This window comes from Atractosteus spatula, chromosome 20 (assembly GCF_055471065.1).
Source record: "Atractosteus spatula isolate fAtrSpa1 chromosome 20, fAtrSpa1.hap1, whole genome shotgun sequence".
Taxonomy (NCBI): Eukaryota; Metazoa; Chordata; class Actinopteri; order Semionotiformes; family Lepisosteidae; genus Atractosteus; species Atractosteus spatula.
The window spans coordinates 8,963,952-8,981,798 of record NC_142725.1 but is presented as its reverse complement, the minus strand read 5'-3'; the positions used below and the strand labels follow the sequence as shown (position 1 = coordinate 8,981,798).

General features: G+C 47.2%; 1 protein-coding gene across 2 annotated transcripts in view; it reads left to right on the top strand.

The window, feature by feature from the left end:
- Positions 1-14,972: 14,972 nt before the first annotated feature.
- The window catches only part of LOC148817486 (calmodulin-binding transcription activator 1-like), a 421,546-nt gene continuing 418,671 nt past the window's right edge, over positions 14,973-17,847 (top strand). For both annotated transcript variants that reach the window (XM_088937940.1, XM_088937938.1), the window contains exon 1: positions 14,973-15,016. In XM_088937940.1, the coding sequence (XP_088794066.1) occupies positions 14,992-15,016 (25 nt within the window). In that variant the 5' untranslated portion in view covers positions 14,973-14,991. The remainder of the gene's footprint in view (positions 15,017-17,847) is intronic.

The window sequence follows — 17,847 nt, the reverse complement described above, 5'->3', positions numbered from 1 at the left end:
GTGATGCATAATCAACACAAAAACGCCCACTAATGCAAAATAATTATGCCTATCAATAAAAAAAGAACAGTTTTGCTCTTGTGTTTAGGTGTTCACATTGACACATTATTTGTACCTTTTAGACAATGTGGGAAAGCAATAAAAAAGGCAAAAAATGTTGATACATAGTGAAAGGAGTATAATTCACATCAAGGGATCAGTCCAACAATTTTCTTACCTCTTTATCCAGTTCAGGGTCACAGGAGAGCCGGAGTCTATGCCCCCAGGAAGCACAAGACTGGGTATATACATCACGGGGCAGACAGACACAAACCCAAACACCAGGGCCAATCTTCCCAGAAGCCAGTGAACCCACCAGCATCTCTTTGGACCTCTTTGGGAGGAAACCAGAGCTCCTGGAGAAAATCCACGTGAACATGAGGAGAACATGCAGACTCCACGCAGACAGCACCACCAAGCAAGGAATTTAACCCAGGGCCCCTTGCTGAGCACTGCGTCACTGTGCGACCCATGTCAAGGGAGGGTTAATTCTTTCACACACTAGAGAAACATCCTTTAGAAAAGTGCTTACAATTGTTTTCTGGTGTTATAGAAAAGATATTACTGCTCTGGAATCCATCAGAAGGTGCAGTCTGGGACTTAAGGGAATGTCCTACACTGACAGGCTGAAGGAACTGGACCTATTTTTTTTCTAAGGGGACTAAGTTATTTCAAAGCAGACAGAACCATCCTAACACTTTCCTATAAGTCTTGTATTGAAAGTGTCTTGATATACTGTCTTCCTGGCTGGTTTGGCAACATCAGTACCATTGATTGTAACAGGCTGGGAAAATTAGTCAAAATCAGCAGCAAATTAATTGGGGCAAATCAAATCACTTTAAATATCCTCTACAACTAGAGGGTAGCACAGAAAGCAAAGTGTATTATTGATTATGTCGCCTCTGTGTCCCCAGGTGTATTACTGATAGACACAGGAAATCTTTCCTCCCCAGAGCAATATCTCTTTCAAACAATTATCGTCACTAACTTCTCCCTCATCTTGCTGTGACACTGTTGCACTGACTTCTTGGTTGCTATCATTGTGTTGTTATGTTGGGAGTGTGCTGTAAAACTAATTTCCCCAGATGGGACAATAAAGCTTGAATTGAACTGAATTTGAGTCTTGAGATTACCTGAGATTGCCTGATACAGATACAGTATTCACAATCCGCACAGAGTCAACACTGTGGACGTCTTCAGGATGAACAGTGAAACATGAACCAGAGAACACCAGGGGGAACTCTGTGGAAGCTCATTTAAGACAAGAGAAGCTCTTTGCACAGAGGGTTGTGGGAGAATGTAACAAGCTGCCCAGCCGTGCTGTAAGAAACAGTAGGATGAGATTCTAGAATCAATTACCTCCTCACTACCAAAGAGGCTAAATGGCCTCTTCTTGTTAGTAGCTGTTCCTCCGTTCCTGTGATATTTCACTACTATACTCAGGGTGAGTCACAATATAATGCCTTTTCATTTCACAGTAATATAGAAAGAAAACAATGACACATAATCTCATTAAGGGGGCTTTCTTTATTTCTGAAGTTTTGGAGATGTCATTAGAAGATTAATATCACGTGTCCTTAAAATACATTAGATGCTCACTTGTTGGTAAACACTTTTTGCATGACAAGACAAACATAACGTTCATTTTTACTCGCACAGCAAAGACAATTAAATTGAAACGTGTTAGGCATGTTACCGCATGGCGTGAAGCTTGTGAAACACAAATCAGATACAATGACATCCACTTATCCTGCGACGACAGCTGCCCACGCTTCGTCTGCACAGACCGCGACCAATTTTAGAAATCATCTCTGCCCTGTTTGTTTGGTTACTCATTCCTTTGTGTCTGTCGCTCCCAATGTGCTCTAACACGTGCGTGCACATTTCACGCCACTACTTATACTGGGATCAGCTCTATCGATACCACCGGCAATCCTTGCTTTGGTGATCTACAAATCTGCCTGTGTCATTCGCAGGCTCAAGTCAGTGACCGGGCAATTCAGGCACAGCGCCATCTGTTGGTCTGGAGGTGTCCTGGCACGCTGCTTCTCAGGAGAGCACGCCATCTGCACCCCTACACGGTAAAGGTCAAGACACCTTCTGGAATGGCCGAGCTCGCCGTTACTGGGTGCCAAGATCAGCTAACCAAATTTGTGTTCCGTTTTCACCCGTAAAACTCGTTTATGAAGAACGCGTTTTAGTTTTATTAACTTTTTTTGTGGTTTTACATGACCATTCTCACCATTTTGCGACGTTAGATCCTTGCAAAGCTCTAGTAAATGATAGGAATTTTCCATGCACATTCTAACCAATTCATGGTCGCAGGAGAGCTGGAGCCTATCCCAGCAAGCAACAGGCGCAAGAGGGGGTACACCCTGGCGGGGACCCCTGTCCATCACAGGGCAGATACGTACACACCAGGGCCAGTTTTCCCAGAAGCCATTTTATCCTGCCAGAATGTCTATACAAGAGGACACTGGAGCATCTGCAGGAAACCCTCACGATCACGGGGAGAACATGCAAACCCCACCCAGACAGCACCTCAGGAATTGAACCCAGGGCCCTGCACCTGCAACACTGCACCACCCTGCCACCTGGTCAGGGATTTACAATCTGATTAGTTTTAATTCACTCTGCTATTAAAAAGTCTTCAGAATGGTCTTTGTTTGGTGAACAAATCTCACAGGTTCAAACAGGATCTGTAGAAGTGGGTTTATACAGGCTGTGTGTGTAGAAACAGTGCCTTGCAAAAGTATTCACTCCTTCCACTTCCAAATTGTTTTGAATAACGAATGATGACAACATTTTGAATTTGACATTCTTATACAACCTCGAACGCTTAACGTGAAAACTTTAACAAGTGAAAGAAGTTAAATGTCTCCGAAAAAGGCAAAGATGAATGAACAACTGAAATATGTGGATTGCATAAGCCATCCATTTTCATCTTTTTAAACTATTCCAGAGCAGTGTTTGGCCTCATGTTTTGGGTCATTGTGCTGCTGAAAGGTGGTTTTTCACCCCAGACCCATGTTTGCAGTTTCACTTCAGTGCTTTATTACAAATTCCTTGTGAGACAGTGAGATCTCCCACATCGCCTTACAGGCCCTCTCTGTGGAGTGCCTGAGATATTATCGGCTCATCAGGGACATTTTCTCCCATCTCAGCCATTGAGCTCTGTAATTTCACTCAATGCCACCGCTGGCCTCATGGTGGCATCACTGAGCCGTTTTCTCCTTGCCTGGCTGTTCCCTTTGGAGGGGTCTAGCTCCAGACAGTGTCTGATCCACCTTCCATTTCTTAACAATCAATCTCTCTGCGCTCAAAGTGCTCAGTGTCTTTGAATTTTTTATACCCCTCTTGCCATCTGTGCCTTGCTACAACCTCATTCCTGAGGAGTTCTGAAGGCTCAGTGGTCTTCATGGCTGAATCAGTGCTCGAAATACACTGCCTGACTGAGGGACCTGACAAAGAGGCCTATTCACCCAGTGCACCACTTCACAGGGGCCACTTCACTAACCACGTGGTTTGGCTCAGTACTTTTGTGCACCTCAGCTAACGTTGGTTTACTACAGCAAAGGGGTGAATGCAATCAACACATTTGGCTGGGTTTTTTTAAAAAAAATCTTTTTTCCACCTACAGTATAAAACTGTTTATTCTGAGCATTCGCGTTTTGATTAAACAATATCTGCCCTTTTAAAAACCGTTAACATCATTTGCAATGCAGCAACAACCAGAGACATCATTAGAAAGGGTGAATATTTCTTCACGGAACTAAGTACTATTACTGCTGATGTTCTTTCTGATATTCTACTCTTTCTCCAGCGGGGGCATTCTTCCTCTATTCTTGAATCTTTCAGGGGGCCGCTAATCTTTTCGCCTGACTGAATGTAATTTACCCAGTAACGCTGATTATATTGGAAAGTTTTAAGCTTTTGCATAGCAAAATCAACACGACCCCCCCACAGTAGATCTATAGGAACAAGGCTAGATTATAAACCGTTATTTTGCCTGGGCTGTACTCGTGTCCTTTGATTAGTCACAGATGTGATTAGTTTTGTCGGGTACCCTGTTGGTGGCGGTTCTGCGCTGTACTCGACGAGACTCCCTTGAGCCGTTTTAAAAAAGCACGACTCCGACACCCGACACTCCGGATGGGCGAACGACTAGCGGTTAATTCCACGCTGCAAGGCAGAAACAAAACGGGGCACAAAAACAGGAATTTTCGACTGTGGGTCAGGACGTGAAGCTGAACCTTTCTTCAGGCGCGGGATACCGCGCTGACCCCTGCTCTCCGTTCTCACCTAGGTAAAACGCGCCAAATGCCCAGGCCTTTACTGAATTAACTACGCGGCAAATCGTAAAAAAAAGAAAGAAAGAAAAAGGATCTTACAGCACAGCTGTGTCTTCGTCGAATGAGCCCCTCCGGCCTTGTGGACAAACGCTACTCGCTCGCCAGAGCGGCCGGGGTCCGGCCGCGGGTGATGGGGCCCGGGGGACGGCGCGCGGGCCGGGACAGCAGGAGCCTGGACAGCGCTGCTCTGGGACACGGGACACACGCCACACCGAGGAGACATATAATCGCCACCCCCTAGCCGGCCGCACGGTCCCGTTAGGGCCCCCCGGCCGCGCGTTGAACTGTCTTTGACCGGTTAAAATGAACCCCCTCCCGTCGGAAGTTCACTTGGGCAAGTTCGCCCTTGTGAATGATTGACTTTCCCAGGCGGTCATCTGACGGGTTTGAAAGCAGGGGACGCTGGCCTGCGCGGCCCTGCGTGTCGCGCGTCATCTTTCGAGGAGACTGAAGAAAGAAAGAAACACAGTTCCCTTCACTTTAATTTCTGAAGGAAAAAAAAAAACACAAGTTTTAAGATGTTCTCCCCTCTTTTGGTCCTCGACTCGTCTCCGGGACGCTTGTCTCTTAATACATCACAAGGAGTGGGGGTAGGTTTTCTTCTTTGGCAACACAGTTTCCCTCCGAAACGTAGTATCTCGCTTCCACAACGGAACAAGTGTGGTCTCCTGTGTTTTGTTTTCAGTCCGACTGAGTCAATGGCCCGGGAAGAAGAGCTGGTGCCGCTCTTTCTCGCCGTGAAGTCCGGGGAACCGGTCTCTGAGGCGGCGCAGGAGCCCCAGAGAGAGACACTTTCAGCGGGAACCGACTCACATTTTGACGCTACTGAAGGTAGGACCTCCGTTGCCATATAGTAAAAAGGCAAGGGGCCTGTTGCTTTCGCTATAATTCATGAAACTGCTGTCTGAAAGAAATCCGAGTTTTCCGAATCTGCACATTTAGTAAAGGCAGGTCACAAAAACCTCACAAAGACGCAAAGCGCTTTCATACCTTGCACAAACAAATGACAATGCCACAGGACGAACGAGATTATGACAGCGCTGAGAGGAGTTACCGTGACCACGTATAAGGTCAGGCGCGCAACTCCGACTTCAGCAGTCCCTAAACATGAACATTTTCAAACCCCGCGTCTCTCTTGTCTGCTCTTCGAGGGTGAGGTATCTGTATCATAGCGCGCTCTCCAGCAATGGAAAAGGTCAAGATTCTGGAAAGAGTCTGCACGGCATCAATCTCGCTGGCTATGAATATCATTTTTTTTGTAATAATGCTGGTTGTGATGGCGCACTCCGGCGATTGCCGCGGGCGCAGTAACATTTAATCCATTATCTGTGAACGAATTCCAATTAGCGTTAAAATATGTTCATTAATCCGTCAATCAATTATATTTTCACACACTCGCCGTTGCATCTGGGTGGGTCCCGCGCTCGGGCGTGCAATTAGTGTTTTATAAATAGCATCCGAAGTACTTGTTTCTGAGAGTCTTTCCGGATGCGAATACGCAGGGGACACTGACACTGTTTGACTGCGGTCATTAACCACCCCATAATTTCTCACGTTCGGTCGTAATACCCGAACATATACTATAGCCTCATAAACAGGCAGCCCCAAGGGGAATAATGCTCGCACGAGTCTGACAAATGTTAGTCATTTATATTCAGGGGATTTAGTCTGAGCCTCATTTGCATTACAGCGGTGTAGTAATCACAGTCTGATTCCACGCCGAAAGAATGTTTCGGGCTTCGAGCAAACAGAGACGGAGAGTTAATTAATGGTCAGCGTACTGTCCCCAGCGTGCAGGGAGAGGCGGCTGTCGCGCGCTTTGACATGACATCATCGGCGCTGCCGCGGAAGTCGCACCTGCGCTCGCGCCCGGCTTGCGGAAACTTTTCTGTTTTAGGCGTTCAAACGCGCACCTTCGCTTTCTGAAGTCTGAAGGCTTGTTATGCGCTGCAGGACGGAGTAAGGAAAAAAAGAACGATTATTTATAATCAATCTGTTAGTAATACTGGGTAGATAGCATACGCTTGTAAGATGAAAATGCAGTATTACTTAAATCTCCGTTAAAAACTGCAAAATAACAAGGCAAAAAACACAACTAATGTTTGTAAAAATGTTGACTTATTGTGTTTTGGGGTCCTGATTTGTAATTACTTCTGGCAGTGTTATGTTTTGTTTTGTGGTGGTTGTTTTTTTTTTTGTTCACATCCTTTTTGGATATACCCGTTCTCCCGTATTCGTATTATTTTATGTGCAATAAAAGTTTGGAAAACAAAACTGCGCGGTACACCTGAATTCAGGCGTGTTCCTGTGGGGTCTGCCGCTGGAATCAAATGCTGCTGTCCCATAGAAGAAAACCTCTATTATCACATAATCAAGAGGTTTATTTAATGACATCACAAACCAGCCGCTGGGTGAACAACCGGCTGTGGAGCTGCATTCATTCAGTTAGTCAGAGTGTCAAGTCTGCGGATTTCTCATAAGTCGAGATTGCTCTCCAGCGAACATTTCTTTCGAAGTCTAAATGGTTCGTTCTCTTTCGGGGTAATTGTCACGATGATGGGCTCTTGCTGTTCCACTATACAGTGTATGATTCCGCTGTTATCCTCCGGGAACGATAAAGGTTTATCTCCAGGCTGTTTCGGAGATGCCTGCTTTCTGCGTTAACAACACATTTATTTTTCATAGATCCATTTTCGGATACAGAAACCGAGTGTGCATGCAGCGGAGATAGGCTTTTCGTGCCTCGTGTGCTGTCGTGTTACTTTCAACCTGCTGAGTGAGCAGTGCGCTCTGGAGGCAGGCGGTGGCTCACAGACCTCATCCCCGGGGACCTCTCCTTCTGCTGGCTTTCATTCCACCTGAACTCTTAAGCCCGTCCATCTCTTTTCTAGCTGTTATGCCGCGCATGGAAATAGGGCACAGCGAATTCACAACTGCCGGAGTAGGTTCTGCGGAGAAGTTGAAATGGGCTTATTGAAAAATAAATGGAATAGGAGAGGAGACCGGCGGAGGAGACCTGGGAGGAGTCAGGGGGAGGAGACCTGGGAGGAGTCTGGGGGAGGAGACCTATGGAGGAGACCTGGGAGGAGTCCGGGGGAGGAGACCTGGGAGGAGTCTGGGGGAGGAGACCTATGGAGGAGACCTGGGAGGAGTCTGGGGGAGGAGACCTGGGAGGAGTCCGGGGGAGGAGACCTGGGAGGAGTCTGGGGGAGGAGACCTATGGAGGAGACCTGGGAGGAGTCCAGGGGAGGAGACCTGGGAGGAGTCTGGGGGAGGAGACCTATGGAGGAGTCTGGGGGAGGAGACCTGGGAGGAGTCTGGGGGAGGAGACCTGCGGAGGAGACCTGGGAGGAGTCTGGGGGAGGAGACCTGGGAGGAGTCCGGGGGAGGAGACCTGGGAGGAGTCTGGGGGAGGAGACCTGCGGAGGAGACCTGGGAGGAGTCTGGGGGAGGAGACCTGGGAGGAGTCAAGGGGAGGAGACCTGGGAGGAGTCTGAGGGAGGAGACCTGCGGAGACCTGGGAGGAGTCTGGGGGAGGAGACCTGGGAGAAGACCTGGGAGGAGTCTGGGGGAGGAGACCTATGGAGGAGACCTGGGAGGAGTCTGGGGGAGGAGACCTGGGAGGAGTCCGGGGGAGGAGACCTGGGAGGAGTCTGGGGGAGGAGACCTATGGAGGAGACCTGGGAGGAGTCTGGGGGAGGAGACCTGGGAGGAGTCAAGGGGAGGAGACCTGGGAGGAGTCTGGGGGAGGAGACCTGGGAGGAGTCTGGGGGAGGAGACCTGCGGAGGAGACCTGGGAGGAGTCCGGGGGAGGAGACCTGGGAGGAGTCCGGGGGAGGAGACCTGGGAGGAGTCTGAGGGAGGAGACCTGCGGAGACCTGGGAGGAGTCTGGGGGAGGAGACCTGGGAGAAGACCTGGGAGGAGTCTGGGGGAGGAGACCTGGGAGGTGCCCATAGCAGGACTCAGACTATAAAACCCTCTGGAACGCTGTTGCAATTCGGGGCACTGTGGGAAATACACCTCGTGAGTGTCCCCCTCAATGTTCTCCAGACGCCACCACTGTCGTTACAATTAAACTCATCTCAAACCTCAACTGGACTGCGCTGAGACTCTTTGAACCCCTGCACTCGACAGGCAGTCGCCCACACTGTGTGAAAGGGGGTTTTCCGAGCCAGACAGAGTGAGCCGAGCTCTCTGATCAGTGGCGACCCAGGAAACTGCTCCAGGTGCCCTGGAGCATGAGGTTCTGTCAACTGTCACCTTAACTCGTCTGCAAACAATATCAGAATCTGGATCATCGACCTGAATGATGAAGAACAGTGGCCCTGATACAGATCACAGACTACTCCCATTATTGCAGTGGTCCAACCCGAGCATTTACCCCTTATCTGCAGTATACTGCCTGCTTTCTATCCATTAACCAGCTATTAATTCAAGAACATACATTGACTTGAACGCCCACCAATTGCATTGTAATACTCGGTCTTTTACGAGGGACTTCAACATCCTCCTGAAAACCTAAACATGCCATTTAGCTCCACCTGAGCACTCCATTACATGATTAATGATAATTAACAGAGCTATGAACAGGTTTGCTTGAACCTCTGGGACCAGGGCTGGTCATCCCTGACCTACAGTATGTCCTCAAACATGTGTAAAACCAGGTAATCGCATGCTATAAACCTCAGTCCGGGACAGCGCAGCTGATACTGCCAGCTCTTCATTAACACCGAAATTCTCTAACCATTAAGCAGTTACAGAGGTCTTGCGAGCAGAAAGAATTATAATTAATATGTAAAGTTAACTGATATGTAATAAAACATCAGATTGCAAATTACAGCTGGCTGTTAAGTATGTAATCGATTAAATCGGTAGATTCTAATCTTAAATCGAAGGAGGCCCTGTAGTGACCGCCTTTAAAGAGTGAAGGTACTGTATCAGACCTTACTATTGAGGTAAGGTCTACTTACCTCTACTACTAAGGTCTACTACTATCGACGATAGACTGGAATGGTCTAAGAACATCGAGGCCATCTATAAGAAGGGACAGAGCCGACTCTACTTCTTGAGGAGGCTCAGGTCCTTCAATGTGTGTAGTAAGATGCTACACATGTTCTATCAGTCGGTGGTAGCGAGCGCCATTTTCTACGCAGTGGTGTGCTGGGGCTCGGGGATTAGAGCAGTAGATTCCAAAAGGCTGAACAAGCTCATCAGGAGAGCAAGCTCTGTCATTGGGTCTGACCTGGACTCCTTGGAGGTAGTGGCTGAGAGGAGAATGATGTCCAAACTAGAGGCCATCATGGACAACTTCTCCCATCCCCTCTATGACAGGCTGGCAGGAATGAAGAGCACGTTCAGCAATAGACTGATTCATCCACGGTGCGACAGGGAGCGCTACAGGAGGTCATTCTTGCCGTCTGCCATAAGACTGTACAACGCATCCACCTTGCGTCTTGGCAGAGGCAACATCGACAGTGACCTGTTTCTGGACTGAACGCATCTACACATCTACTGCTACATCTGTTCTCTTTCTTTTTCTTTTTCCCGTTTACAACCACTTTTTGTGCAATATATGCCAGGGACCTGTGCAATACATTTATATTTATATCTATAGTTACATCTATATTTATATTCATATGTGTGATACGATTTTCTGTGTACTGTTCTGTTCTAGTTTGTTCTTGTGTGTCCGGACTGTGAGTAACTCTTGTATTGTATTGTATGTATTGTACTATTATTATATAATTCGTTACACTGTGGCTGTGTTGTGTGTGTTAAGCTGCTGTTGCACTGCAATTTCCCTCACGGGATCAATAAAGTATCTATCTATCTATTGAAAGCGGCGAAGGCGAGCTTTTACTAATTTTGTTTGACATTATTCCTTATTTAAACTGAATTAATCTCTGTCTCAGCGTGAGGCAGGAGTCTGTGCTTAAAGACTACTATCCATTTTTGTCCATTTTCTTGTCCGATGTTAGGGTGAAACGCTACCATGAAACACCCCTCTGTTTCCCATTTCATCATATCACCAGGCGCCCAACCTCCTTCACACTCTCTGTCTCTGTCACGTTTTTTTCCCCCAACAAACACGCACACAGCAGCGAGACTCTAGCACTTGAAAGGATCAATGTATTTGTTACTTTAGCATCCGGTGATATCGACTGTCAGGGCTCCGTTCAGACAGTCGCTCTCCGAATACAGCTTCCAAACAGCGTGACTACTGCTCGCTGCCCAGACACCGGCGCTTCTCTGCAGAACACAGCGCGTCACTGGCGCTCCAGCTGCGGAAACCATCCGCTGCAGGAAGAGCAAACACGAGGGATTAAAAGCCAAGGAAATAATTCGCTCCTTTGAAAACGGGTTCTGAGAACCAAGGCGAGGAGCTTCTGAAATAGCTCGATCGGACGTTTTGTGACGATGTTGATAAAGCGACTGTGTCAATTTTCACTGAAATGAGCAACTGAGATTGCTCTTTGCGCGCAAGAGAAGGGCATTTCCCTTTTGCACTAGTTAGATTACTCTAGGGGACATTTGGCAAACACGGTACATTTCCGTGAAGTTCCTCGTCAGTAAATCACTCTCGACCCGTAAGATGCTGATTTTGAGAATTTCACAAGACATTTGGAAGTAGACAACAGGGCAGGGCACGACATAGACATTCACATCGTCGTAATTCCAGAAGCTACCACAACGTTTAGTTTGAAACGTGTAACTTTATCTTCATCCGCTGAGGAGAACAGGTCGAGCCTCGCCGCGTGATAAACGTGTCAGTATTATTGATCAGCAAACTGACAATATGCGTCAATAAAGAGAGCGAAGACAGGAACCTATTCGAGCTCCTTCTGTACGGTACATTACCGTTTCTAAAGATTAAAAAAGAAACAAATGTAAAGAGCACGATGAGATCATCGCCCCTGGGTATTTCACATCCCCAATTCCCGAAGGAACCCTGAAATATTTTCGGAAGCCTTCATCTCGCCTCCGGTCGGCCTCTTTCTAGGTCTCCAGGCAAGAACCGGAATTATGAAACCAATCCGTAGGAAATAAAAGTTTGTGAAAATGCCGGTAGCGTAAAACAAGCGAACCGTGTCAGTCACGTCTGAGCTCTGGCGTTTACACCACACTGGAGTTGCAGATATCTGCAGGACAAAGCGTGCGTGTGAGTGACTTAAACGTGCAGATTTATCGAAGTGGTCTCCGAAGTCTTCTAATGCGAATTTATGTCATTCAACAAATCTGTTATTTCTTGTGTCTAGCATGCACACCCTAATTTAATGAAGATTTCATATGTGAAAGCGTGATGACAGGGGGGTCTTTATTATTATTATTATTATTATTATTATTATTATTATTATTATTATTCACCATCGAGCTCGAAGACACGGCTTCTTGAAGTTAATCCAAACTATTGCGACACGGGTTCCAGCGCGTCCCGTTGGGGGAAAGGGTCAACAAGACGGCTTTCGTAACGCGTCTTCGATTCGACGCGTTAGCAATCGCGAGGTGATGGCATACTCATCCAGGATTAGCTATCCGAGTTTTTCCTCCCCGTGGAGAATTTGAAAAGAAAGCGGAATTTAGTGGATGTATTTAGGCGACCATCGCTTGTTAAGCTTTAAAACAACAACAACCCGGCTTCTGCATTTACCCCGCCGACACTCCGCTATCAGCTTTCAATTAACTATATGCGCGCTAGATTAGGTTCACATTAGCACAATTAGAATTCCAAGAAGAAAAACAATGATTACCCCGTGCAACACTGGCTTAAATCAAGATAAAGACAGAGCGTAATAATGTACCTTATTAACAGAGTAAGCAGGAAGCCGACTCAAACATGTAGATCTAGGAATCCCAATAATTCAATAAAGTATTGCCTGACGGGCGAAAGGGGGAGTTATTGCGCTTCACAGGCAAGAAAACAGCAGGCAAGACTAAACACAAGCCAGGATTAACACCGAAAAAAAAGTGAAACTTTTTCGCGTTACTGCGCGACGCCCATTCTCTCTCCATTAATCCCTTTCGCTTTCTATTAGGAAGACATTGGGCTTCTAGCCATTAAGAAAGCGGCCTTGTGAATTCTAAAGAGCACCGACAACCTTCTCGACTTCAGTTCTTAAATTAAAAAAAAAATAAAATAATTAGGTGGGACTATTAAAAAATCCCGTCTGGGCATAAATACATACTGCTAATCCTTTTTGAACGACATTATCGGACGTGTACAACCAAAGTAAACAAGGGAGGAATGACGCATTCACTTTCAGACGTTAGCGTAATATGTGCTTAATATCGGGTGACACTGCAATCTCCCTGCTTTGATCCGCATGGAAGGAAGTGCTTTGAAACTCCGCGCAACTTTGAGAAAGCTGTTTCGGTGCGCTTTTTGTTTGTTTTTTTTTTAAAAAAACCCCGACAACACCGAAGGCATTGCTACCGCGGGTTCAATTGGCGCGCCTCGCCTTCAGCCTGTCCCGGCGGCGGCCCCTCCCCGGCTCTCAAGCCGGGAGCTGTCCGTTCAGCACCCCGGCTCGCTCTCCACCGCGCTGGCTTCGCCGCCGGCGACATTCACACAAAAGGAAAACGCATCTAGGTCGTGTCCCGACAGCCAGAAATGACCGATTCTTGAAGGCTCCGGCGGTACTGGTCTCAAACACCTGGCAAGGTCAACTGTGCTGGTCTAACTTTACACAAATGGTTGGCGGTGTCGGGCAGCTGTCTCCGCTGAAGCTGCTGGCTGGGGGACATCGGAGGGGCAGTTTACTGCTTTTCACCCCTTACACTACCGGAGGCTGACACGAGCAGAACGGGGACCCCTTTTCCGAGCGATTATTTTGGGGTTGTTTTTTTTCTTCAGTTTAGCTCCTCTTTTCCGGTGAACAGTTCGGGGAGAAACACATTTTGAAAAGAACTTCTGGGGCCAATTCAGTCTATCGACTTTAATCTCCCCGATATCACCCACCCACTAGGTACCACCTCGCCCGGCCACACGAACTCGGTGCTACGTTTATGGCGCGGCTGTGACTTGCTTAATCGGCCGCTATCGGCTCCATCGCCCAGGACTGGAAAGCCCTCCGGGAGAGAACAACCTGTTCTCACAATGAGCGACACATTTCGATATTGCTTATCCGAGCCGGGTAAATGGCCGTGTTTCTCCTACACAGTCTCTAAGTTTTGAAGGGTTTTTTTTTTTTTTTAGGAAACTTTAAAAAAAAACAACCCTGCCTGTCAAACTGGGTATTCCAGTCAAACAAGCTTACACGCGGGTCCAGAACCCAGCTCCTGGAGTGGAGCTGGATCTGTCCGCCCGCTTTCATCGCGATGCCCCGCTGGAGGGCTCCTGTGTGGCGGACCGCGCCGAGGGACGAGCCGCACCTCAGCCCCGAGTGATCACTGCGTTCTCACGGCCTGCCCGCCGTCGACGACGGGCAGCGGCGAGGAAAACCGATCCGGGAGCCGGACGAGCTCGATTTCCTCGCGTCAGCCCCGAACAGCTGCCAAATCAGAAAACAAGCCCCTTTGAAACTAAAACTAAAAGTGTGCGAAGCAGGAACTTTCTTATTCCGACGGGGCCGCCCGTTCGAGGGGGGTGGGGGTTCGGGCGAGACAGCCAGGGACTGGACCGGCATGCGACTCTGTGTTTTGCTACTTCTATTTTAACGCGGCTCAGCGCGTCCGGGACGCGGTGGAGGAGCAAGAGATGGCGTTTGCATTAAAAAGACTGAGCTCCCAACTCCGGTTCAGCCGAAGCGACCCTCTCCTAAGACACCAGTGTGGCCTTTAACACGGGCAGCGCGAACAACCCGGCGTCCAGGAGAGACCGGGCGGAGTGCGTCTCGGGCGAGCCGAGAAACAAACGCACGCAGCCCAGGGTCGTGGTTTCCAGAACAACGGCTATAATATAGAATAATTCTTTCTGTAACAAGTGCCGGTACACGCCTGAGGCGCAAGATTATACTGGAGAAAGTGCTCGTCGGGAGCTCGGTGTGGAGGAACAGCCGACGTGCCGTAGTCGGGGATGATGTTAGCATTCACGTGTACCTCAACCATTATAAATATAAACTCATATTGCCAAGCAACCACGATCTATGTCCCCCACCCGCTTTCCACAAGGCAACACAGAATAGGCAAAGCGTGTATGTAGGTTATATAAAGGCAAGCGTCTGCTGCCACCATACAGTGGGTGATAACGGATTTCTATAAACGGCAATAATATTAGCAGACACCACATGAAACCCACCATTCCAATTATTCCTTCCCAAAATTGCAGTCACCGAGCGTCCATGACTCAGAACCAACACGACTTACATCGTACAGCGCTTATTGGCTGCGAGCTTGTCAAGGTGTCCCTAAATATTAACTCTTGACCAATGAAGGGCTGGATGGCCCGTGAGGGCGGGATATTTTGTCGTAAGTCGCGGGCCATTGGCTGGCATCCCTGGCAGTCACCTCGACTTCCACCAATGGGAGCGGGGAATTCGTTGGGGCTCGCCTGCTGCTCCCCCCCTCCCCCCGCCCTCCCCCCCGCGTGCTGTCCTAGCCGTGCACGCGCGTGGTCCCCCCGGTCGCGAGGAGGAGGAGGAGGATGTGGCGCGCGGAGGGGAAATGGCTGCCGAAAACAAGCCGGAAGGTAAGAGAGAAATAACGGAATTAATTTTTCATTTTTACCAAAATGTAATTTATTTGGTTTAAAACCCAGAAGAGGGAAGGACGGAGCGGGAGACTCGTAGAGCTTTTGAAAACCCCGTAGGTCCAATATTTCTTCCGAAATAGAAAAAGCCGAGGAGAAATGTCCATGTATTAAAAGCAAGGGGACTGAAATAGCGGAAAATTATACATATTTTAATTTTTTTTATTCTGTCCTTCAGTATTACCGAGCGTAACGTAAGTGTCAGCACGCAGACACTAAGTGTCAACTTCTGTTTTTACCTCATAATGTAGCGAAAGGCAATTTTCCCTTAAATCAACCCATTTGCATCACGGCGAGATACTGTAAATGCATGAATTTCCCCCGTTTCTGATCTTAAACTAGGATTCCTCTACATTGATAGCTAGCTACAGTAGGAAAGAACACATTGAAGTACAGTAACGTCAGGATATTCGGGATGTGATCAGGCGAGGAAGAGCAGGTATAGACGGGCTATTTAATAGTGATGTTATACAAACGGGATTGATTTTTTCCCCCAAGCTAGTGACTTGTGTTGTTTCTTAACAACTGGATCCCCTAGTACCGTATTAAAACGAAATACGCTCAGAAAAACGCACGCTTTGCGAGAAATCCCACGATTAGGTGGCACATCGTTTTCAAAGAATGCGCTGCGAACACGCAGACGTTTGTGGCAATGTTGTTCGGAAACGATATTACGATAGAAGCGGGCTGCCTTTTTCTCCCCATGTCATTTTAAACGCGTGTATGTTTAGTGGCTAAAGAGGACGGCGTGAGGACATCTGAAATTAATCTCGAAAGCACGTTCTCGGTGCGGGGTGGGGAAAAAAACAGTTAAGCAGGTGTTTAAAAATGCTATTTTAGTATGTCAAAGTGAATTGAAAACTGTTCTTGCCGCCCACCCCCACACAGGAACGCGAGGAAACAAACCTACTTTATTCTTACTACTGTTTCGTCTCGGCGTGTCGCTTGCATTCTGTTCTTTATGCTTATCAATATATTTAAATGTCAGGAATTATCCTATAACAAATCGATGTATGGCACAGCACTGTGGATAATTAAAATCCGATATGACATTAAAACAGGACTTCGGCGATAAAAAAAAATAATTAGTTAAATTAAGCGCATCCGAATAATGCAAAAACGGATACAAATCGAGCCACGGAATCTTTTCCGTACCGCTCACATTTTGAAAACAAAAACCAAGCAATCGTAGAACTCACAGCATTTCAAATAAGAGTGCGACGGCTACTACTGAAACAACGACACGGCATGGGAACCGGAATGCTGATGGAGATGCCGGCCACATTAGTTTTTAGTGTTATGAAATTAATTGGGAAGGGTTGTTACAAGGTTAGTACACCATTCGGGGGGTCTCTGTAATGAATGGGCTCGGGATCACACAGCTGAGAGGGTCGGGGGACAAAGTGTTATTTCCAAGCCGTATCCCTAAAGATTCCCCGTTTTTGTCAATAAGCCACTGGATAGATACACGAAACGAAGGTGTAGCGGATCCCGGAAAAGTCATCCTTCATGGCGTTTTGTCGGGGAAAAAACACTGTATCTTTAAAAATAATATTTTATCACAGCGAACGTTGGGGGGGGGGGGGGGGTGGCCAGCAGGTGGCGACAGAGAGAGGGAAAGCGCTAATACAAAAACCGTAGGTGAAATCTATGGCTGTAATTAACCCGAATCTTTGAGCGTTTAGGCGGAATGGAAACCGTGTAATCACAGTAGAGAGAATAAAATCTGATTTCATTTCCACTAATTAATTCCTGATTGCCAAAAAAAGTGGATATTAAGCTCGAGGTAATGGGAGAAGCTAGCATGCTGTGTTATAATTATAAACAAGGACATCAGTTTAGATTTTGTAAAAAAAAAAACTTTAACTCGACATTTTTAACGAAAATCGTTTCGTGTTCCCAACGCCTCACAGTTTAATTGAAAAGTTTTCTTAGTCTGAAGCACAGATTGAGAAACGTGTACACCAAGAGGACGTTTATTTCCAGTTCATATCATCAGTTTTCATTAAGTACGGATAGTGTAAACTGAGAACACTTCAGTATTATTCAGAGTCAACACGACGATTTCAACGGAATACATATTAATTCATCGTTTTCTGGGTGTAGTTTTTTTTTGCTTTAAATGGTCTAATAATAAAACTGCGCATTTTCACTTTTAAACTCAAGCTCCGTGTGTATCCTTTGGTAGGCTTTTTAAAACAAGTACCAGAAGGTGGCGGTGTTGTGCTATAAAAGTCAGCTTCAGGTTCCTCTAATTTCTGCTGTAAGAATTCCCCTTAAAGTAGAAAATAAAAAGAGAGCTCACTCTATATTTTAAGCTTAACAATAATTTATATGTTATGTCACACAGGCAATACCTTTTGCGGTTTTTTTTTTTAACCTGCGTTTTTCACATGAAGCACAGAGTTCCCTCGTTCTCTGTGGAGCCCCACAGTTGCTCAGGGCTTTGTGGAAACCCTGACTGGAGTGGTGACTCCAGTCGAGAGTGCTTTAAGCGAAATCAGGCTTTCTTCAGTGCTCTAATAGCGGAGGTGGGGTCCTGTGGCACGTATTTTACATGAGACCACTGACTTACGTACAGGCTCGATCACTACAGTCAGAAATGCCCCAGAGTGCCACCTGTTCAGGTGGCAGCCAGCTCTATTATGCTGTCCCCAGAGTCGTCCAGCTACTTTTTTTCTTTGACATCGAATGCGGTGAAATAAGGTAAACACAGTGTTTCCGAGCCCGGGTTCTCTCTAGTCAAGGGTCCTCCAGTTCTGGTCCTGGAC